Source organism: Adiantum capillus-veneris, chromosome 7 (genome assembly GCF_014529385.1).
Source record: "Adiantum capillus-veneris isolate H3 chromosome 7, ASM1452938v2, whole genome shotgun sequence".
Classification (NCBI taxonomy): domain Eukaryota; kingdom Viridiplantae; phylum Streptophyta; class Polypodiopsida; order Polypodiales; family Pteridaceae; genus Adiantum; species Adiantum capillus-veneris.
Window position 1 is genome coordinate 138566691 of NC_140937.1, and position 23291 is coordinate 138589981.

Sequence of the window (23291 nt, forward strand, 5' to 3'; positions counted from 1 at the left end):
CTCCTATATGAAGACGAAGTTGTGGTTTCGAAGCGGATGAAGTGCAGATTTTGAAGAGCAAATACGGTGTAAGATGGCTTGGACGGGTTTTCCTACTTTCACTGGGGTGGAAGTTGCGGAAGCCTGGCTACAAGATTATGGCTTATTTGTGTTGGAAAACAGGTTGACGAGAGAAGAAGGCGTGATACGGGTTTTCCCACTGTTGGTTTGAGGAAGTGCAAAGTAGTGGTTTGATGGGCTACCGATAGAAGAAAAGTTAAATTGTGAAGCTTTGGAAGCTGCTTTTCGACGCCAGTACGTGCCAGTGGTGTAGATGCATGAGGTAAAGACAAAGTTGAACAGTTCGAAGCAGAATCTCGACAAAAATTTCCAAGCGTTTATATGGGAATTTGAAGCCCTTTGGCGAGAGCTGATGGAGGTAACTAATACTCAAAGTGTTGATTTTCTAAAATTGAGCGAGTTTTTTGATTGTCTGCATGAGGAGGTCATGGATAAAGTGGAGATGGATGGGCCTGTGACTTATGTTGAGGCAATGGAATTGGCGAGAGGCCGGGCCAAAAAGATTTTAAAGAAGTGGCAGGCCAAGCAAGGTTTGCTAGATATGGTGATGCCAAAGAAAATGGAAGTGGTGAGAGTTGAGCCAAAAGTGGTGCAAAGGAATGTACCGATGCAAGAAGAACCCATGGTTTTGTAGATGCAAAGAGATGGGGTGGTTCCCATGCCGAGGTTACCAATTAGGGCGGCCTCAGTTGTGCAAGAGGTGAAGGCAATTCTAGATCAGGCAAGAGAAGTAGTACCAAATCAAGGTAGGGATGTTCAGTCTTCTTTGAAGAATTGTAAAGAGTAGAGGGTACGATTTGTAGATGAAGTCGAGGCGATAAAGCTGGAAAAGATTCCCGAGTTGGAGACAGAAGATGAGGTTGAGCCAAGCGAGTGCAACTCCATGGATGCTAATACAAGCTGGGAGACAGAGTCAACCCAGTCCAGGTAAGAAGACCTATGATCTTTTGCATGTGCATGGAGATACGGTGGATATGTCTGAAGAGCAAGGAGCAGTGCATACCGGTGTGCCTGGTGAGGATCAAGTGGAGGAGTCTATGTCCACCTATGAGGACATGTAGGTAGAAATGGTTGAGGATTTTGCCAAATGGGGTGATGTGGCATTGCCTACGGCTGAGGGCCAGGATGATACAGTGCGGGGAGAGTCTCTCTCTAATTTGGCAGAGCATGATGTAGCACTGGAAGAGGTAATCAAAGAACATGCAGTTGAAGATGATAAGAAAGTGGGGCACGAGCCAGTGGTTGAAAAAGAAGATCTTGATGATGCTAGCAGAGAGGAGTGTTCGAGTTCAGAGGAGGTGGAGAGTCCAGTGCCACGGGCATGTTCTAGGAGAAAGTTGCATACACACATAAATGCGCACATTCACATAAACATGCACGCAAGTAGACAAAAATGCACACTAAACAATATAAATACACTATATATGACACACACACATTTTTCAATTGAAACAAAAAAATAATTTTTTTTATTTTTGTTATTTTATAAATAATATTAATTAAGATCATCATTAACAAAGAAAGATAGCGATATTTTATCATTAAAAGAAAGATCTATTTTGATTTATGTTAGTTTATAATTAGTTTTTTTTTTTTGTAAATAAATTTAGAAATTAAAAAATTATTAGAGGTTAGCTGCTTAATCAGAGCTATTTCTTATGTATTGAATTGTTTAGCCGAGTTCGCTTAGTCCTACACTCGGCTTGACTAGTTTTATTATTTAGTCACTTAGCGGTTTAGGGCTAGTCGTGTAGGTTTAATCGGTATTCAGACGGTTTATTAGGGCTTACCACTTAAAGGTAGCCACTTAGGTATTTAGTCACTTACCGTTCAGGCCGAACTACTCCGTATTTAGGCCGTTGAAGGCTACACGCTTAGGGCTATCCACTTAGTGCTAGCCATAAACGAGGACTTTGACAAATGAAGTAAAATAACGCGCAATCACACTTCAATAGCGCACACAGACATAAAAAACGCAAACAAATCTCAAAACAGACTTATGTCAAACCCTAATATATAGTCATTGACCAATAAAGACAAAATTATTACCCGGTGGTCTTGATGTCCGTGCATATCTAGACCGAGGTGTGCGGGGATCGGGCATGGCTAGAGAATGTGAGATTGTTAGAGCTAGCGGCAAATAGTAAAAATATCGCAAACGGACTTAAAAAATGCAATAGTCTTAAACAATGACTTCTGTACTTCAAATACACAAACAGACTTTAACAAACAAAGTAAAATAATACAATTGGACTTCAAGAGCGCACACAAAGTTAAAAAACGCAAACAGATTCAAAACAAACTTATGTCAAACCCTAATATATAGGCATTGACCATTAAAGACAAGATTATTACCTAGTGGTCTTGATCTCTGTGCACCTCTAGACCGAGTGTGCGCTGATCGGGCATGGCTAGAAAATGTGAGGTTGTTAGAGCTAGCGGAAAATGGTAGAAAAACAGCAAAGATCACAAACAGACTTAAAAAACACAATAGTCTTCAGAAATGACTTGTGTACTTCAAAAATGCAAACGAACCTCCACAAACGAAGTAAAAAAATGCAATCGGACTTCAATAGCGCACACAGACTTCAAAAACAGACTTATGTCAAACCCTAATATATAGGCACTGACCAATAAAGACGAGATTATTGAAGGAGTACGAGCGAAAGTGCGACGCGAGAGAGAGTGCGAGAAGAAGAGCACGACGATATGGTGAACTCGCTCTACTGTAATGTGTAGAGAATAGTGAGTTCTTATTAGGTTTTTTTACAAAAGAATATGTGTACATACCTGGCGGCCCGCCCACTTACCTGGGCGACCACATTGGGCTTTATACCCCAACAACCTCCCACTTAAAGTCCAATGCGGTACTTTAAGTGTGAGAGAAGCTACTATACAAGCTAATATACAAGAGATGTAGAGAAGTGATGTACTACCCTACACCTAACTGCTTGCGAAAATGCGCAAAGCTCTCTGAGGGAAGTCCTTTTGTAAGTAGATCAGCAGGATTTTCTGTGGTGTGAACTTTGACAAGTTGAAGTTGCTTATCCTCGAGCATTTCCCTGATGAAATGATACTTCACATCCACATGCTTTATCTTTGAGTGATAAACTGGATTGCGAGCCAATTGTATAGCACTTTGACTATCACAATATAAAACAGGCATCTCTTCTTTGATTCCAAAATCTGTTACTAGTCGATTAAGCCAAATTGATTCTTTGCATGCCTCTGATGCTGCAACATATTCAGCCTCTGTAGTAGACTGAGTAACACAATCTTGTAATCTAGAACGCCATGATACTGCTCCACTAGCCAATGTAAAGACATACCCTGACGTAGACCTTCGGTTGTCTAAGTCACCTGCATAATCTGAGTCTGTAAAACCCTTTACACTTAGCTCCTGACTCCCATAGCATATACGCATACTCTTTGTAGCTTTCAGGTATCTCAATATTCCTTTCACTGCCTCCCCATGTTTCTTGCCTGGGTTTGACATGTATCGACTTACTACTCCCACTACAAATGCAGTGTCTGGGTGAGTAGCAATCATTGCATACATCAAACTACCCACTGCAGACGCATATGGAATCTTATCCATTTCAGCCTGTTCTTCCTCAGACACAGGACAATCTTGTTTGCTAAGTTTCACATATGGTGGCAATGGAACACTCAATGCCTTTCCCTTCTCCATATTGAAACGTTGCAAAACCTTGTCAATATACTCTGTTTGAGATAACCAAATCAACTTCTTTGATCTGTCTCTCTCAATGCGCATACCAAGTATATGACTTGCCTCACCCATGTCTTTCATGTCAAACGATTTTGCCATCTTTGACTTCAAAGCTGAAATTTCTTCCAAGTGCTTGCCAGCAATCAACATGTCATCCACATACAAAATAAGGATCAGCCAACTGCCATCCTTAGCCTTCTTTGTATATAGACAGTGATCGAACTCACTACGTTTGTAGCCTTGAGAAAGCATAAACTTGTGGAATTTATGGTACCATGCCCTCGATGATTGTTTTAAGCCATAAAGACTCTTTAACAACTGGCATACCCAATCTTCCTTGCCTTTCTCAACAAACCCTTCTGGTTGCTGCATGTAAATTTCCACATCTAAATCACCATGCAAGAACGCTGTCTTGACATCCATTTGGTGCAACACCAAATCTAATATGGCAACCAATGCAAGAAAGCATCTCAATGTAGTCATCTTGACCACCGAGAGAAGACTTCATCAAAGTCAATGCCTTGTTCTTGCTTAAAGCCCTTGGCAACAAGCCTTGCTTTGTACTTTGGCTGACTATCATGAGCGGTGATCTTATACCTGTAAACCCATTTACAGGGTAGAGCCTTTTTGCCCAGTGGTAATTTAACTAGCTTCCATGTCTGGTTTTTATGCAGAGCTGTCATCTCTGACTGCATGGACAATTGCCAATTCCCGGAGTCCTTCATTTGCACTGCTTCCTTGTAACATGAAGGCTCATTGCAATCAGTCAACATGACATAATTCATAGATGGAACAAACCTATCAGGAGGTCGCTTGACACGTCCAGATCTATGCACAATAGGTGGCTCAGGCTCAGCCACAACCTGTGATTCCACTCTATCTTGTCCTTGCTCCTCTTGAGCTCTGACATTTTGTCTTGCACGTGCAGGTCCATCTTCTTGGAAGACAACTCTTCTAATCTCCTCAACCCTCTCTGGTTTAGAATGATATTTGGATTCATTAAAGTGAACATCATTGCTGCGGATAACCTTTATGGATTTGGGATCCCAAAGTCTGTACCCCATCTCACCAGAATTACCATAGCCTAGAAAGATGCACTTTCTACTCTTTGGCTCAAGTTTGTTCCTAAATTCCTTTGGAACATGAGTATATGCCTCACAGCCAAAGACTCTGAGATGCTTGTATGAGGGCATTTTGCCTGACCATACCATCTCTGGCACTGAATCCTTCTGCAAAACCTTGCTAGGAGATCTATTTACAAGATGAACAGCTGTTGATACAGCTTCAGTCCAAAACCCATTTGGCAGCTGTGCATTAGACAACATACTTCTGACCTTCTCTTGTATGGTCCTATTCATCCTCTCAGCAACACCATTTTGAGGAGGATTGTAAGGAGCAGTAAGTTCACATTTTATACCTTTTGACTCACAAAAGTCCTGAAAGGCCTTTGAAACATACTCTCCACCATTGTCAGTGCGTAAGCATTTAAGCTTCTTGCCACTCTGATTCTCCACAAGTTTCACAAACGTTTTGAAAACACTAAACACTTCATCCTTGTGCTTGAGAAAGTAAACCCATACTTTCCTCGAGTAATCATCTATAAATGTCATAAAAGTAAGAAGCCCCCCCTAGAGATAGGTTAGGCATAGGTCCACACAAATCACTATGAACAAGTGCCAACTGTGTATCTCTTCTACTGCTTCTATGCTTATGTGGCCGCTGTGTTTGCTTACCATATAGACAATGTTCACAGAATTCAAAATCATTAAATGAAAAGCCAGGCAAATAACCAGAACGAGACAAGATTTCCATTCCCTTCTTGGACATATGTCCTAACCGGCTATGCCACAAAGAAACGCTCGGCTGCTCGGTTACATTAATTACATTTTTAGAGACATTTGATACATAAATCATGTAAAGTCCTCCAGACTTTACTCCATGTGCTACTGTCATAGAACCTTGGATATCTTCCACATGTTCTGTCCAAAAATGGTGACGTAGCCAGCATCATCAAGTAAACCTGTGCTGATCAAGCTCTTTGTAATTGCGGGAACATGTCTCACATTCTTCAGCGTGAAAGAAGAGCCATTCTGAAACTTCAATTGAACATCTCCAACACCTAAGATCTCACATGTCTGCCCATTGCCTAGCCGAACATGATCTTTAGTGGTCACATAAGAAGTAAACCACTCCTTGTTTGGAGACACATGAAGTGATGCCCCTGAGTCTATTATCCAGTCACTCAGTGCATTTCCATCAGATGCTGTAAGAAGAGCTGAGTCCATTGTATTCTTCAAGAAGTAGATGTCTCCTAACACTAGACTGTCATCCTCTGCAACAGTGTTTGTCACATTTATTTCTTGAATCTTCACTGAGGACTTGTTCTTCTCACCATGGTCTTCAGCTTTCTCTTTGCCTTTTCCTGCTTTCCATTCTCTGCAGTCTCTTTTCATGTGACCCTTCTTGCCACAATGGTAGCATTCTATGTCACTCTTGCCTTTAGCACTGCGGGACTTGCTACGAGACTGATTCCTCTTTCCACCTTTGTACTTTTCTTTGGTCCTTCCCTTGACAACTAAGGCTGTTCCTTTGCCTTTGTCCATTGTCTTTCTATTGGTTTCTTCAGTAAGCAGACTTCCTTCTACACCTGCTATGTTCAAACCATCTGGAGGTGCAGAATTACTCAAAGCTGTGCGAAAAGTGTCCCAACTTTCTGGCAATGTGATCAACAGGAACATAGCTCTAACAGGTTCATCAAACTTGACACCTTGAGCTGACAACTGACTATAGATTGTGTTGAATTCATTCAGATGATTGGACATAGGTGTCCCTTCTTTCATCTTCAAGTCAACAAGCTTCTTAAGCCAGTATACCTGTGAAGCTGCACTCTGCTTCTCATAAAGATCACTCAGCTTTAACCATGCTTGATAAGCCGACATCTCGTCTGCTACATTGAAGTAAACGCTTTCTGCCAAAGTCAACATAATGGTAGAAAGTGCCAATTCCTCCATTTCGCTCCATTCATCTTCATCCATATCTTCTGGTTTTATCCCCTTGAGCTTTATAGGTTTTATCTGCTTCTTTTGTACCAACACATGCCAAATCTGCTTCTTCCACAATGGGAAATTGGTTCCATCCAGCTTCTTGATATTGTAAAGAGCAGTGTCCTGTGATCCAGCCATAGCTACGCTTCACAGTGGTTTACTTTCCTGGGAAAAATTCGGCAGATTTTCCCTATAAACTGACCTCTGAACCAATATCAACCTGTCAAATGAACCAAGAAAGCTTCAGATTCTACATAAATTTCGGCAGAGTCTCCTTTGTAAAATGGCTCTGGTGTACTCAAAAACAGACCAAAAAAGAGCTCAAAACACTGTCTCTCTGACACTGTAAGCTGTGGGTAAACCTGTCCTGCACCTGTACTGTCTCTGACTGTCCTGTCACTGTCCTGTAAGCATAGACTGCGACAATTCCTCAACGACAGTAAAGCAAAGATGCAATCCCAACTGTCTAACTCACAGTCAATACATCCTAGATGCCTATCTAAGGGTGCTCGAGGGATCGCTCCAAGACCTGTATCACCGAAAGGATCTCAACATTCGAGAATCCCCCAGCTCAATAAAACCTCACTCGACCCTCAACAAAGGCTGCTGTAAATCTTACAGTACATAGAATTCCCACAAAGTCATACATCCACAAATTTCCCACTGTATGCTGTAACCGCTGCTGCGATTGTTTGCTGCGTGACTCACAGCAAGCAAACCCTCAACAAACATACATCATCTCTGAAAATACATCCCATGTGGAAGTACCTGCAATGTCAGGATGAAATTTGGAATATCAAGCAGCAAACACAAGTTACCTGATGAACTAGTGGATGTCGCCTACAGTCTGTGTGTAGATGCGCCCGTGTCGTATGTGACACGCCTCCAAGAACTGTGAGCCGTCCTTCGATGTGTAGACAACCACAAATCAACACTCTGGGAGTGTCGATATCCTCAGCACGTGCAGTCGTAGGCCGAAAAACCCCAAATTTGCAGAGTCGGATCTGCACCCGCCGAGACCACGTAGTCGAAAATGGCCTGCGCAGACTTTTGTCGAAGCCGAACGGTGGTCTCTTGTAGTGCTGCCCCGAGCCTCGATCTGAGCTCTTATACCAGTTGAAGGAGTACGAGCGGAAGTGCGACGCGAGAGAGTGCGAGAAGAAGAGCACGACGATATGGTGAACTCGCTCTACTGTAATGTGTAGAGCATAGTGAGTTCTTATTAGGTTTTTACAAATGAATATGTGTACATACCTGGCGGCCCGCCCACTTACCTGGGCGACCACATTGGGCTTTATACCGCAACAATTATTACCCGGTGGTCTTGATGTCCGTGCACCTCTAGACCGAGGTGTACGACATGGCCAGAGAATGTGAGGTTGTTAGAGCTAGCGGCAAATGGTAGAAAAATCATAAACGCACTTCAGAAACGCAACAGTCTTCAGAAATAACTACTTAAAAAACGCAAACGAACTTCAACAAACGAAGTAAAATAACGCAATCGGACTTCAATAGAATACATAGACTTTAAAAACCCTAATATATAGTCATTGACCAATAAAGATGAGATTATTATCCTCTGATCATGATCTCCGTGCACCTCTAGACCGAGGTTTGCGGTAATCGGGCATGGCTAGAGAATGTGAGGTTGTCATGCATTGTCATGTAGTGTACTTAAAACAAGAGTGATTTATTCATTTGTTGTATCATTGGTAGATAAAGTATGGACGATAGGATGGTGTGTCCTTGTGCGCATTGCAAGCATCAGATCTTTTGGAAACAAAAAATTTACGATGATCAGCACAGACGCAATAACGGTCTCTTTCCCATAGAGCAACTACAAGATCTACATTATTGATCTCATGGTCCGGATGCAGTAGATCAACCTTTGCAAGTAGATATTTCTCCAACTTCATCCCAGAGAATACAATTATCAAACGAACAGTCATAGATGAAGTCCACTCCATAATACCCGATTCCACATTTCAAGAAGTAGAGATGGAGCAGATGTTAGATGCATTCTTTGACATGGATCCCATCATTGAAAACCTAGAAGGCGACAACATTCAAGGCAACACTACAAACCAACCTCAGTCATCCCGTCCATATCGATGGCATGATAGCAACAATAAAGAGGGAGAGATGATGAAAACTCTTGCATGTATGCAGCTTTACAATGGTGCAAAAATCTCACTTCTTCGTACCGCTTTGGCAATGCTTAATTTGCAGTCTGTCTATAGGTGGTCTGACGCCTCCGTCACAGAGCTCTTCAGGTAAATACATTGTATCCTAAGCATGTCAAAATGCAAATTACAGTTCAATAATATGATCGTTGTATTTACTTGCTGATGTAATGATAGGTTTCTCAATGAGAAAATCTTGTCGGAAGGCAATCACATGTCCCCTACCCGTCTAACCGCTAAAAAGCTTCTTACTAACTTGGGCTTGGATGATTACAAAATACATGCATGCCCTAATGATTGTAATTTGGAACAATGTCCCAATTGTGGATCAAATAGGTATAGAGAGGACACACAAGGAAATTTATCCCTGCAAAGGTCCTTCGACACTTTCCTATCATTCCGAGAATAAAGAGCATGTTCAGTGCAAGTTTATAGCAACTTTAATGACATGGCACTCAAATACTAGATTGACAGATGATGTGATGCGGGTACCTGCTGACTCTCGTGCATGGAAGCACATAAAGGAAAGATGGCCTACATTTAAGAATGAGCCTCGATGTATCCGTTTTGGTCTGGCAATGGATGGAGTAAATTCATTTGGATTACGGAGTTTGTCATGGAGTACGTGGCCTATTTGCTTGGTTAATTATAATCTTCCACCATGGCTAGCTATCAAGAAGGGCCATCTGTTGTTGTCATTGATCATCCTAGGAAAGTACAAAGCAAAGAACATGAACGTCTATATGACACCACTTATGGAAGATCTCCAAATCTTGTGGATAGGGATTGATGTGGTTGACATGTCCCAACCAATCGGACGACAAAATGTACATGTGCAGGGAATTATTATGTGAACCATGCACGATTGGCCAGGATTTGATAAGTGTTTAGGTAAGTATCTTTGAAACCCTCACATATATCCTATTCCTTGCTATGCCAATGCTTTTATATTCTAACTTTATGATTTTTCAGGCTTGAGTTACTGGGGCAATCATGCATGTCAAAAATGTGGTCCTTAACTTGGCTTCTGCGGCGCTCTGATCATTTGAGCAAGACAATTTACGAGGAGCATGGTAGATTTTGCATGAAGGACATGAGCTATGTGGACCAAACATACACAAACATGACACACATCCACTAAAAGCGAGCAATTGGAAAAACATATGGCTAGAGAGGGGAGATTTCATGCCACCCGGCATGAAAATACTTTTTATTTTCCATGAACTCTCGTATTGGAGTGACCTGTTGATTAATCACCTGCTCAACCCAATGCACATCTTCAAGGGGGAGATCCTTTGGAAAACCATCTCTAGAAAAAGGGAGAGCAAGGCCTAAAGAGATAACCTACATGCTGTGGGCTGAATGCCAGAGACGTGGCCTTGACTTAAACCCAATGGAAAGTTTGCTATACCAAAAGGTCCATGCGTTTTGAGTCGTGCAGAAGAGAAACAAGTGAAGAAAACTATATCTTCATTCAAAACTCCCATTGGGTGCTTGCGCTGTTTCAAACAACTTTTACTAGAGATGAAAATCTTAGTGGTCTTAAGTCCCACGATTGGCACAAATTTTTACAGTTTATCTTACCAATTGACATAAAGAATTGTTTGACAAATGACATTAGAAGAGAAATCTTTAAAAGAGAGTTGGTACATTGGACCAGTTCAAAAGAGAGAAGAAAAGACATCATCGATGTAACACGCTTAAATGCTATTAAAGTAGTGTGTATGGTGGAGAAGTACTTTCCAACAAACATTCTTACCATCCAAATGCATCTACTTGTGACTACTGATATCAACGTCAAGTTGAGGGGACGATCCGCAGGGACAAGGCATCGTTAGGAAGATGGATATCACAATGTGAGAAAAGGTTATGAGATTTTTCCTTCTTATCTTAGACATTATGCAAAAGTGGCTAGAGAGATACGAAGGGGAAAAGAAACAACGTTTGACAGATCGCTTGCAATTCAAGCATAACCGTGCCACTAGGAACCTTCCTTTTTCAGATCATCTTTAGAAATTGTCTGACTTTTCAACTGGGTGGTGGCTAGATGCGACAATCTCAGAGGCAAAGAGGAACGGAGTGTTGATTACTGAAGAGGAAGAGGAGATGTCAAGGGGTTGTGATTGGCATGTAAATTTTCACAACTTCCTTTTTCAAGTCCACATGATCGTATTACTTACTTTAAGTTTGTTTCAATTTTGTGACTACAACATCACAAATATGGAGCCTTGTGGTCGCATGGGAGGAGACACTTTAGAGTGCAACGGATAGACAAACAAAGGGTCACCTTCGACAGTGGTGGTAGGACAAGCTTTGTCCAAGAAAGTCGAAGTAGTGTGAGGGATGAGAACATAGAGACTAGCCAACTTGAATACTTTGGCTACATCCAAGACATCTTGAAGATTAGCTTTAAGAAGTTTGATATTTTTATCTTTGATGTCATGTGGTTCAAAGTTATTATCAGCGGCCCTAATGCAACTGTGTGCAAAGATAAGACTGGATTGATTCAAGTGAACTCTAGGCGGGTGTGGATAGATGCAATGTGGCCCTAATGCAGCTGTGTGCAAAGATAAGATTGGATTGATTCAAGTGAACTCAAGGCGGGTGTGGATAGATGCACGGATACGTTTGTACTTTTGCAGTATTGTAAACAAGTTGTGTTCACAATAGATCCACTATGGAGAGAAAATGATGAAAACAATTTGTCTAAACCGTGCTGGCTCTATGTTGTTCAAGTTTCTCCACGGAGCAAGCAAGTGTGTGAAGAATTGGAAGTTGAGGTTGAAGAGCTTCATTAACAAAGTGCATGGCCGATGGATGATGTTTGGATTTTGAGCTAGAGGTCAAAGGCGAGCAGATGCTTGAACCTAAAAATTGAGATTTCAAATACTCAAGTTGACGAGGAGAGTGACAAAGAAGTGGAGTTTTATGATGAAGATGCAGAAGTACAAATTGAGATAGACAACTTTGGTGCATCAGCTCTCATAGAAGATGAGAGATTGACTATTGATTTTTGCTAGGAACTCTTTTGTAAAGCTCTTTTAATTAGTCTACAATACTGGATAGATTTAATGAGTTGTGTTGCCGCTTCATCTTTTTTAAAGTTACATTGCTTAAGCTATTCTTTTGTAAACTAATGTATTGTATCTGTGTTATTTGTGTATCTATACCCATGGCCGATGACGATGATACATACTCTCCTAGTTTTAGTTTTCCTGTCACTCCGATCGGCATGTCACCCGAGCAGATGGGCTCCTTTTTGTCACAGTTCACACCAGAGCAGGTTACTTACACACAGAACCTTTGGGCAGCTTGTTGCTCTAGACCTACTATGGGCTCCCCTACACCTAGGACTAGTGTATCCCCTATACTGATTGGCCCTACACCTCAGTCGAGTGTGTTCTCTACATCGATGGCTGATTCATCTTCAAGATGATATAGGCGTCGTTCTGGAGGTGGTGGTTGTTGTGGTAGTGGTTCTATCGACGGGTCCACACCATCGAGAGAGCATCCACGACTCTCTTCAGTAGATAGTTCACTGATTGACACAATACGTACACCTTAAGGATCACATGAGCATGATCCTAGCAAGGCGTACAAGAGCAGAGATGGGGCTATCGTCGCGGATAGGGTCAAAAAAGCCATGCGACAGAGGATTCGACAGCTCTGTACAATTCAATTTGTCCACTCTGTGATGGAGATTTGGGATAATCAAGATGATAAAAGAAAGAATTACATCGTCGAGGCCATTCACAGAGAGTACATGCCGACAGAGGGGTACAATCCAGTCTCAAATGACTGGATTTTGAGCATGGCGATTGCCACAATGTCACACCGTCAGTCAGAGATGAGAGACAAGTACAAGGATCGCAGTCCAAAGCCATCATGGTTGGACGCAAAGGAGTGGGTGGGGATTGCACGAGAGACACAAGACAATCCTTAGAGATTTCAGCAGCAGAGAGATGCAGCCAAAGCACGTTGGAGTCTACTGGAGCGTCACATCTTAGGAGTGGGGGCTATGACGCACTTCGACATGAGTTTTCAAGTATCATACATATGCTTTAAATTGTCAAAAATGTATATAATATTTGAAGATTTATCTTATGGTTGATTGTTAATTTTGTAGGAAGTTGCCGTAAAGTGTCCTTTGACACACCGAGAGGAGAAGTATGGATACAAGCATAGACTTGTGGCCCTTTTGACCCAGCTACAAGAGGGGGGAGAGGCCGTCGATTGGGAGGCATTACCATGAGGGTGACATCCTTCATATATGTTTTTTTTTTTTGTAGTTGTGATCTTCTTGATATAGGTGTTCTCATTCATGGTATACATGTACAGTTTCACACTTATGTTTAAGGTTTTGCATTCCGTTCACAATTATGATTATGGTATGACAATCAGGTTATGGTTATGTTTTGCAATTATGGTATGAAAATCATGGTATGGTTATGGTATGCCGCACATGTTATGGTTATGGTTTGGAAATCAAGTTATGATTATGGTTTTGCAATGATGGTATGGCAATCCTGTTATGGTTACGATTTGGCAATCACGTTATGGTTATGGTTTTGCAATGATGGTATGGTTGTTATGGTTATCGTATGATAAGCAGGTTATGGTTATGGTATGACAAGAAGGTTATGGTTATGGTATGGCAAGCACATTGTATTTATAGTTTTGCAAATACGGTTTGGCAATCATGTTATGGCTATGGTTATGGTTTTGCAATGATGATATGGCTGTTATGGTTATGATATGATAAGAAGGTTATGTTTATGGTATGACAGTAGGTTATGGTTATGGTTATGGTATGGCAAGCAGATTATGGTTATGGTTTTGCAAATACGGTTTGACAATCATGTTATGGCTCAGGTTATGGTTTTGCAATGATGGTATGGTTGTTATGGTTATGGTATGATAAGCAGGCTATGGTTATGGCATGACAAGAAGGTTATGGTTATGGTTATGATATGTCATGCAAATTATGTTTATGGTTTTGCAAATACGGTTTGGTAAATATGTTATGGTTATACTTGTGGTTTTCAAATCATGTTTTAATTATGGTTAGAATATCTTCATTTCCTTGTGCCTATGGTTTGGGAGTCGAAGTTATGATTATGCTTTTGGATACTTATCATGTTTAAGCTTTTGATTTTGTGGTTTTGTTACGATTTACAATTTTGCTAATTTGTACTTACTCACTCTTCAATGTCAAACTATAGGTGGAGTGCGACTGCTTTTACACTCTTCCTTTTGGAAGAGAGGGTTGTTTCCTGGTGTTGCAGTACATATAGCATCAATTTGCAGCCCTCTCTGTCCAAACTTTCTTTTTGCAGATTTTGTCACCGATACAGGTATCAATATATGTGTTTTAATATACCTCGAAACAGGCATTGGTATAGGAATTTATTTCTTGGCACCTATTTCAACGCTGTTAACGACGTAAACTTCATTGCGTATTCTGACGGGGATATACCGAAACGTATACTGACGATACGATGCAGATGCTTATTTTGACGCTTATACCAAGCTTTTTTTCTTTTTAAACAAACTTTGATTCGTCGGTATAGGCGTCGATTTTTGCCCGGCGTGTTGTTGTGAACTAAGAGATTGAGCAGATATACCTATACTCTATATAACGGGGCTTAAAATTTCAAGGAAGGAGACATATATCTATACTCTATATAGAGTAGCTTAAAATTTTCAAGGAAGGGGAGAGTCTCCACTTGTCATACTTGGTTTATTTCAAAGAAAACCTTAAGAAACATTTAATTTGAAATGCAAAACTGAAGGATAAGTACTAATATGATAAAAAACGAGAAGGTTCTTGCCAAGGGTATTGATCCGAATATGTGCTCACAATGTGTGAAAACTAGCAAATATCTCCCTCACGTATTCAAGAGGTGCCCGTCAATTTGTGGCATGGCAGGAAAGATTTGCAAATGGACGCAAAAGACCTGGAAGATAGGATTCTTTAAGAATGACCTTTTCTTGGGAGAGAACGTGTATAAGAGACAAGCATTGCTTAGTGTAACTCGGGGGGGAGTCACTATGTATAGAATTATGTATATCGCGTGCGTTCAAGGACTATTTTTAAAACTCCTTATCTGTGAATTTTTGACATATAAAATACACCCTCTTCCTATTCAATCTATAATTTATTTTTTCAATTTCATTTTTGTACCCTTCTGTATGTGAAAATGTGAGAAAAAATGACAATAAATAAACCCTTCTATTGCATTCACGTGATAGTCACATAATAATTACCCTCCTCCCCCCCCCCCCCCCCCCCCCCCCCCCCCCCGCGTCGACCCCTGAGGTCCCATATTTGGCTCACTTTGTTTAATGATGATGTTTATGCCTGCAGATTGTGAAGCCGTTTTATGCATATGCATGGATCAACTAGTTTTGCTGCAAACTGATCATGGTTTTCATGATTATGTAGTGTTTTAATGATCTCCCATTTCGACATTCACTTATGGCAGCAGACATGTGTGGTAATTCAGAGTCTTTTGTGATGACTCGAGCTAGATAGTGGTCTGCTATTTACCGATGTATGCGATGTTGGCATTGTTGTCACATAGGGCACATTAGAAACCATTGTTTTAAACATTTGAGGCAGCAATGGAGATGTTTGCGAGATGTAGAGACGGTTTTGACACATGCTAGTGCAGTGGCTTCATATGCCAATGATGATGATGTCACATTTACCTTTAGCATTCCTCTTGCTTACATATCTTCTAAAGGTGACACTTCTCCTCATTTGTTGGAAGACGAGGATGGAATTTTCCACATCACACCACATCATGAGTGGTTGAACAACACATTCTATACAGGGAGATTTGGTTGTGTGCATGCACTTGGTCGATGCCATCGGCATTTGACATTGCAGGTCTAAGAGATGCTTGCTTGTCATTACCCAATGGTGTATCCTATATACTGACATTTTTGCTATGTTCCTCAGTTGAGATAGAGCTCGATCTCATTGAGATGGTTAGCAGATTGTGGGTGCCAGACATTGCTTAGAGAGCAGTCTTTCCAAATGCATTACAAATCACTAGTGATTGCCAAGGGAGTCCGGAGTGGTTTGGTATATTCTATGCATGTATCTAAGGTATGAGACGACATGATCTTGGTTTTGTTCCTGGCATGCATTGAGCGAGAGATGAGACATGTCTCCTTTGCGGGTGAGCTCCACCATGCTCACAAGACACAGCATTTAGTTGTGTATGACATTCAAGTAGACTTTGTAGAGAGGTAGAACGGCAATGCTCTAGTGAGACACAACATGTGTTTAAAGTCTATGCAGACAAATGTAGAGCGAGTGTACTATATAGAGACACAAGTAGAGATGACAGACATGGAGTTCTTTGATATGCTCATGCTAGAGGTTGATGAGTTGATGCGAGGACACACATTTTTGTCTATGGGTGAGAGGGATGTAGCCATCCCAATGTTGGTAATGACACATCCATATGCGATGAGTAGTCCTGACGATGCAGTGCATGAAAATAGCGCAGGCGAGGCTAGTACAACCATGTTTATGCAGATTTCATCAGTGTTTGGGTAACTCATGTACAACCTACTAGTGTCAAGGCCTAACCTAGCAGCTACATTGGAAGCATTTGCAGCAGGGATTGTCAGTTGTATGGTGATTGACACTAGCATGATGCATTGTGGAGTTTTGCAGACCATACAAAGTTGTTTGTGTGGAATTTTCATGCAGTCTCTAGCATGGATACACACGCTCACCTATCACTAGAGCCAATAAAATGCATGTAGATCGACTGAGTGAGCCAATGGGCATAGATTGAGAGAGTCTCTCACCAGTTTCTTTGTACATACTAGTAGTTTAGCTAGTAGCACTCACTAGTATTGGCGCATCGCCTCATATATATATATACAGATTGAATAAGGGGATCCTCCTCGGGGGGTTCACTATGTGTAAAACTACCATATCATGTGCGTTCAAGACATGTTTGTAAGCCCCCTTATTTGTGAATTGTTTTAGGAATATAATGTACCATTTTAATTTGAAATCTGTACATTTTTTTCAAATTTAAAAAAATAGTATGCTTCTCTATATATATTTCTGTAAGTTTCAAGAACTTTAAATACCCTTCTGTTGAACTCACTAATACACTATAAGAGAAAAATTACAAAACTGCTAACGAAAATAGAAAGAGAAAAGATTGCGTGTGTGGCAATAAAAGCAAAAAATGACGTGGTAGTGGTTCAACAACAATATATGCGATAATAGACACGAGAATATACCCGTGACGCCACTATTACTTTGGCTATTACCGCTAAACGCCTATTCAAAAATAAAGGCTCTCATTTGGGCCACCCAAAATGAGCACCTTTATTTTTGACCTGCATAAAACATATGAAACATCAACTATTTTTGAAAGAGTATACAGAAAAAACAAAAAAATATACTTTACCTTGACAATGTAGTGTGCTGAAGATCAACTATTTTAAAAAGTTATGGAAAATACTTGTATATACATTGTGCCACACTGGGATTTTATAAGAGTTTAGACAAATAAATTTCTATCTAATCCTCCTCCTCCTCATCGTCGTCCACATGCACATACGTTGATCACCCCGACTCTACATTACCCAAACCAAATTAAACAAATATTAACAGCTCAAAACAATTGATACAATATTATTTATTTAAACTTACTGCTTGTAGTGATCAACCGCTGCGTCAAATTGCTTGCGAGAGATGTGGTTGTTCTCCAATAACCATCATCAAGTTTCAAATTCTGTATGCTACTCCTGAAACTTTACCATCTCTTTGATTGGTCGACTAAGAGTGATATTTCCTAAGTTAACAATAACAACAAAAAATCATTAACTAAAATCATTATAATCACCGATTTAGGTTGTAATTTAACCAATCTTACATATTTGTCCTTCCATGCTACTTTGCCTCCCAAGCCATAGTGCGTAGGAATTTGTCTGGTTCAAGCTGTGTGTTGTTGTTTGTAGGATGAACCCGTTGCAGCCTGATCGCTCTTTTCTTGCATTACCCACACTTCCCAAACTAGCCCCGACTAACTCTATATTTAGAAGCAAACCAGCTTCTCTTTATGATCTCTCTCTCTCTCTCTCTCTCTCTCTCTCCCCCTCTCCTCGAGCTCTACGGGCCAGCATGCTTCTCCCTCAAGATTTGATAGAAGCAAAGCAGCTTCTGTGTGTGTGTGTGTGTGTGTGTGTGTGTGTGTGTGTGCACGCGCGGCAGCACGCTTCTCCCTCGAGCTCTGTGTCCGTGTCTTGGGTCGCTTCAGATTCTCATTGTAGTCAAGTTGGCCAATGGCAACAATTATCACAGAATTAGTTTTTGCCTGCTCGCCACCATCTCCAACCCACTCAAGATCAATGGGCTTCCCAATCTCTAGCTCTACATGCAAGCCTCACTGTGTGACAGGCATATGCATTCAAAGCATTGCCATAGCCTAACCAATTGCAACAGCCTCATTCTCTCTCTCTCTCTCTCTCTCTCTCTCTCTCTCTCTCTCTCTCTCTCTCTCTCTCTCTCTCTCTCTCTCTCTCTCTCTTCCGTCTCAGGTAGAGGTGACCGATTGCGCTCTCTCTCTCTCTCTCTCTCTCTCTCTCTCTCTCTCTCTCTCTCTCTCTCTCTCTCTCTCTCTCTCTCCACTAATTCCTCCTAATAAGTGTCGAGCAAGCTGATCTTTCCAATGAGAGAACGTAAGACCTTTGAAGCTGAATAACTGCTTTTAAAAAAATAAATTTTCTTCCCTTAACTTTTTGAGGGCGGTCATCAAAGTTTTGTTTTTTCTCTTGAAATAAGAATGATTTGTCTCTTAACTTAGGCCCTTTGTGTTCCACCAATTGCCCCATTATGCAAAGAGTAGACGTGGATACATGATCAAGTGAATCTCACACCGGGAGAAGACTAGCAAAAATTCAGATGAGGGCATTAAAAGCATTGGGATTCTTATAAGGGTTGAGTGAGAGCTAGCTAAGGGGAGCCAACATTGGACAATGACGCACAAAGTGTACCACATGGTCGACAAATGGGGTAAAGAGTGGCCATGGCCCAAGCAATATTGGGCATCTTGATAGGCATGTGAAGCCTACAATGTGCGTAAATCCAAAGAGATGTAGAGGAGAATGGGGGCAAAGGACAAACATAGTAGCTACACGAGGATCAATACTTATGGAGCAAAGAAGTACTTTGGCATGGGAGGACATCGACCTAGAAGCATGAGGCGAGGTAGATAGGTGCCACTTAGCAAACATGCAAATGGGTTTGGAGCCCACATGGTGTGATTGAGCATTGAGGTGGTGGGGTTAATTCACAGCCCTCAATTTGAAGTGTGATTACTTTTCATTTTAAAGTCCTTAAAGAAACTCCTATAATTCTGTGTGTGCACCAATGATTACATCTTGAAGGCAAGGGTAAGATTTGGATTGTTTTTAGTAGTTGCAAAGAGAGGGCATCTCTCCAAATGAAACCATGTACATTTGCCCTTGAAGGCACGTGGCATTACACAGATTCTGATATGGGCAAAAGAAATATTCATGATGATATTTTTTGTCGGGGATTGTTGAAAGAAAACTTCGTGCTTGGCACTTGGTCGACAAGTATGCAAAATGTGGTGCACTTCATAAAGCACAAAAAGTGCTTGAGGAGTTTACATTCCGAGATGTCAGTCTCTTGGAATGTACTAATTGCACGATATGCCCAACTTGGGCAGGGCCAAGAAGCTATGGACTGTTTCACAACACGTCCGAATGGGAAAATGGGGATGATTGCAGTGAGTATAATGACCGGAATAATCAAAACGGTGGTGAGTATAGAGGTGTTAAGAGGAGGCTATGCTGGTGATAGTGCAGTGCAAAATGGTGAATTCTCAGTACTGCCAGAGGATGAGGAAGGTAGGTTTTCATAGGAGGGGGGTCACAATGGTGGTCGTGGAAGAGGATGTGGTTACTTTGGTGATGGAGAGAAAAAACGTGGAAGACATACTTATAACTGGAGGAGTGGCTCAATATGCAGAAATGAGATCAAGCAAGATGGTGTTGGTCGTGGCAACTAGGGTGTAGAGCTGGACCAAAATGTGGTTGAAGAGGTTGAGGTATCTTGGTTTCGAGGACACATATAGCGCCAAGAAAGCAGCATTGTCCGCCACACAAGCAAACATGGAGGGGAAGAGAATAAATCATTCTTTTATGAGCTCGAGATCCTTGACAAGCTTCGTGTCCACGATGCTGTCTCATGGAGTGAATTGATTGCAGGATATGTCCAACAGGGTCAGGTCGGGAAGCTTTCGGCTGTTTTCAACAGATGTAGAGAGAGGACATTTCTCCAAATGCAATCATGAACATGTGACATTACACAAAATGCTTATATGGGCAAAGCAATTCACAATGATATTGTTAGTCAACGGTTGTTGAGAGAAAGCGTCGAGCTTGGCACTGCCTTGGTCGATATATATGCCAAATGTGGTGCACTTCATGAAGCACAAAAAGTGCTCGAGGATGTCCATGATATATTCTCTTAAAATGTAGTGATTACAGCGGGATATGCCCAACTTGGGCTGTTTTCGGCAGATGTAGAGACTGCATCTTTCTAAATGCAATCATGTACATTTGCACCTTGAAGGCATGTGCCATTACACAAGATGGTGATATGGACTAAAGAATTCATTATGCTATTGTTAGTCAAGGGTTGTTATAAGAATATCCACATAGCACCGCCAAAGTGGTATTAAAACAAAGCTGTGTACCCACACGTAGTGCGACAGTAAAATGACCCCCTTTTCTCTGTTAAATCTTACAGATTTTTTCTAATTTTTAATTAAAAACCCCCTTAGTAAGAAAAATGGTTTAAAATAAAATGAATTTCATGGAGTAAAATACCCCTATTTTTGAAGGCATGTTATTACCCCCCCCCCCCCCCCCCCCCTCAAAATAAAAAAATAAAAAAAATAAAAAAATAAAGGGGTGCTACAGTACTCTCAAAAGAAAATAAACTTGATTGAATATGGAACATTTAATATTGTACAAAAACATCAGTAATTCGGTTTTGATACAAAGTTGGGGGGAGAGTCTTTAATAAAGAAAAAACAAAATTTAACAAAAAATAATTACAATAAAGTGATAAAAAAGTTTAGTATGCACAAGACATCTAGTTGATAATTATGAGAGAAAGCAATAACTGTGCACAAAGTAGGACATAGATGACTTCACAAATTGACTTAATGTATCTCTTTTACCCTTAGCAAGCAAGATGCATGAAAGGAGCTTGGTACTCACCTCCCTTCCAATTCCAGAGCTGATCATCTCTTGAAGTCGGGATACCACATATATCATAAGCTCTAAGCCTATCTAAATGTTTTTAAGTCCTAAAGCACAGGAACGTTTTGGGAGCTTTTCCATGTGCTCTATACTTGGCAGCTAATTCCTCTACCTTCACAAATTCCTCTCCTCTTGTCGCTTCCGCCATGGCCCGTTGCTCCTCTGCCGACCTATGCACCGCGGCTATCTTATTCTTCATCTTCTCCACAAATGCTGCTCTTTTCTTCTCAAGAGCTTCCTAGGATCAAAAATGATAATCAAGTGTAAGCATTCTATATTTGCTGATGTTGGGCATAGGAAATTCAATAGCATACTTCTTTCTTTTTGAGGCTTGCTTCTGCGGCGGCCTTCTCTGCATTCTCCCATCCATTAATTTTGGCAATTGTCTTGTTATATCTGCACAATACAAGTGAAGGATTCAATCAACAGGAAGAAGGTAGAACTTGAAGCATCATCAACATAAGCTCGCATGATGTGTCCTTCAAAGAATTATTATTGCGGCATGGGGGCGATTATATGTACTTGTTAGCAGCCTTCGCCTTCTCCATCTCCTCCCATGCTCGAATGTGAGACACTGTCCTGTCTTGATTAAGCTTTGCTAGAGCTTCATCTGCTGTTCATAACACATCAAACACCTAGAGTTTCCCTCTCTCACAAACATGCGCATGTACATGACGACGCATCCATACCTCTATCGGTGGATTTCCCCAGCCTCTCCCCGGCAGCTAAGCCGGAGCTCGAGCTGGCCGAGGTTGCTTCCGTCGTTTCAGAATGTGGCTGAGTCTCTTCTGCATGAACAACCTCAATTGTAAGCAACCCATATCTCCAGTTTGCATTTAAAACTACTGAGTAATACCAGCAGAGGGAGTTAAGGTTTTGTATGTGGGCTCTTCTGCAAGAGGGGCAGGTGCAGGAGGAAGTGTCTGCTCCTCTTCTACTGCAGCTGCCATGGAAAGCTTGATGAGCGAAATCTAGAAATGGGTTGTATCTACAGCTAGCGGGTGGCAGGCGCAGAGAGAGAGAGAGAGAGAATTGTGTTTGTGAGCAAGAGACGGGAGAGGACGATGATGGGTCGGGAGCAGCAAGTACAGCACTTGCTATATTTTGACCTACCATAACTATTTAGTACTTTCCAAAATGCAAAAGGATTTGGATCTTGTTAGGACTAATCATAAAAAAATTAATTTATCATTTCTTTGAATAAAGATCTGGCCCAAAGTGTATATAAGGCCAGGTTCAGAAGAGGCGGCGGCAGCCATGCGCTGACCACGCTGGCATGAATCCATTAGGGGAAATCACATTTCCGGACCCGCCATTTCATGGGCGACCCCCCCGCAAATTTACCTCTACTGGGTAGTTTTCAGGGCCATTCGCGGGCGAGAGGGCTCAAGCTTTGATCGCAAGGCTCGCACAACCAAGCTCACAGCTTACAAGTAACTCTCCCTCCGTCTCTTGTGAACATGCAAGCTGGAGGCACGTGAACGCCATGGTTGCTGCTGTCGGGTTCATTTGAATTGGGCCTAATTACACTACAAGAGATTGTGTGCTCTTGTGACGCTTTTAGCGACGGAAATACACTGGGTTTTTATAACCCCCGGTGTCGCTATGAGCGTCGATATGGGGACGTCGCTATAAGCGTCGCTATGCCAGTCGCTATAAACATCGCTATATAGCGACGCTGCAGGGCCATCAATAGCGACGCTGCAGAGCTTAATATAGCGACGGTCATAGTGACGCCAGAGATGAAATTTTTTTGGTGACAGGCCTTACCACCCATCAACCATATTGAATGTTTCATTTGTCTATTTACCTTTGAAAAAAAGTGCAAAGGTAAATATAGACCCAAAATAGTCACCCACAAGACAATATAATCATTAAGTCCATCATCCATAGTACGTATTGTTGTTTGCAAAATAAAGATACAAAAATGACAAGCCTGAA

At 41.3% G+C, this 23291-nt stretch overlaps 1 protein-coding gene across 4 annotated transcripts; it reads right to left on the reverse strand.

Moving 5' to 3' along the window:
* Window positions 1-21229: 21229 nt before the first annotated feature.
* On the reverse strand, window positions 21230-22450 carry LOC147454690 (remorin-like). 4 transcript variants are annotated; one of them, XM_086517404.1, is made up of 5 exons: window positions 22207-22450; window positions 22040-22135; window positions 21873-21963; window positions 21665-21746; window positions 21230-21588 (listed from the first exon to the last, which is right to left on the reverse strand). In XM_086517404.1, exons 1-5 carry the CDS (start codon window positions 22298-22300, stop codon window positions 21391-21393), a joined length of 561 nt encoding a protein of 186 aa, XP_086373530.1. In that variant the 5' UTR covers window positions 22301-22450; the 3' UTR covers window positions 21230-21390. The 4 variants fall into 4 exon arrangements, with proteins under 4 accessions (XP_086373530.1, XP_086373531.1, XP_086373528.1 ...); XM_086517405.1 differs by having other exon boundaries at window positions 21873-21960; window positions 22207-22446; XM_086517402.1 differs by having other exon boundaries at window positions 22040-22138; window positions 22207-22446.
* Window positions 22451-23291: the final 841 nt, after the last annotated feature.

Excerpts from the sequence above, each read along its gene's own strand:
- LOC147454690 (XM_086517402.1), bottom strand. The coding sequence starts at position 22,300 with ATGGCAGCTGCAGTAGAAGAGGAGCAGACACTTCCTCCTGCACCTGCC. Across the intron at positions 22,139-22,206 it reads AACCTTAACTCCCTCTGCTG|AAGAGACTCAGCCACATTCT; the intron begins GTATTACTCAGT and ends TTGTTCATGCAG. Across the intron at positions 21,589-21,664 it reads CAAGCCTCAAAAAGAAAGAA|GAAGCTCTTGAGAAGAAAAG; the intron begins GTATGCTATTGA and ends TTTTGATCCTAG.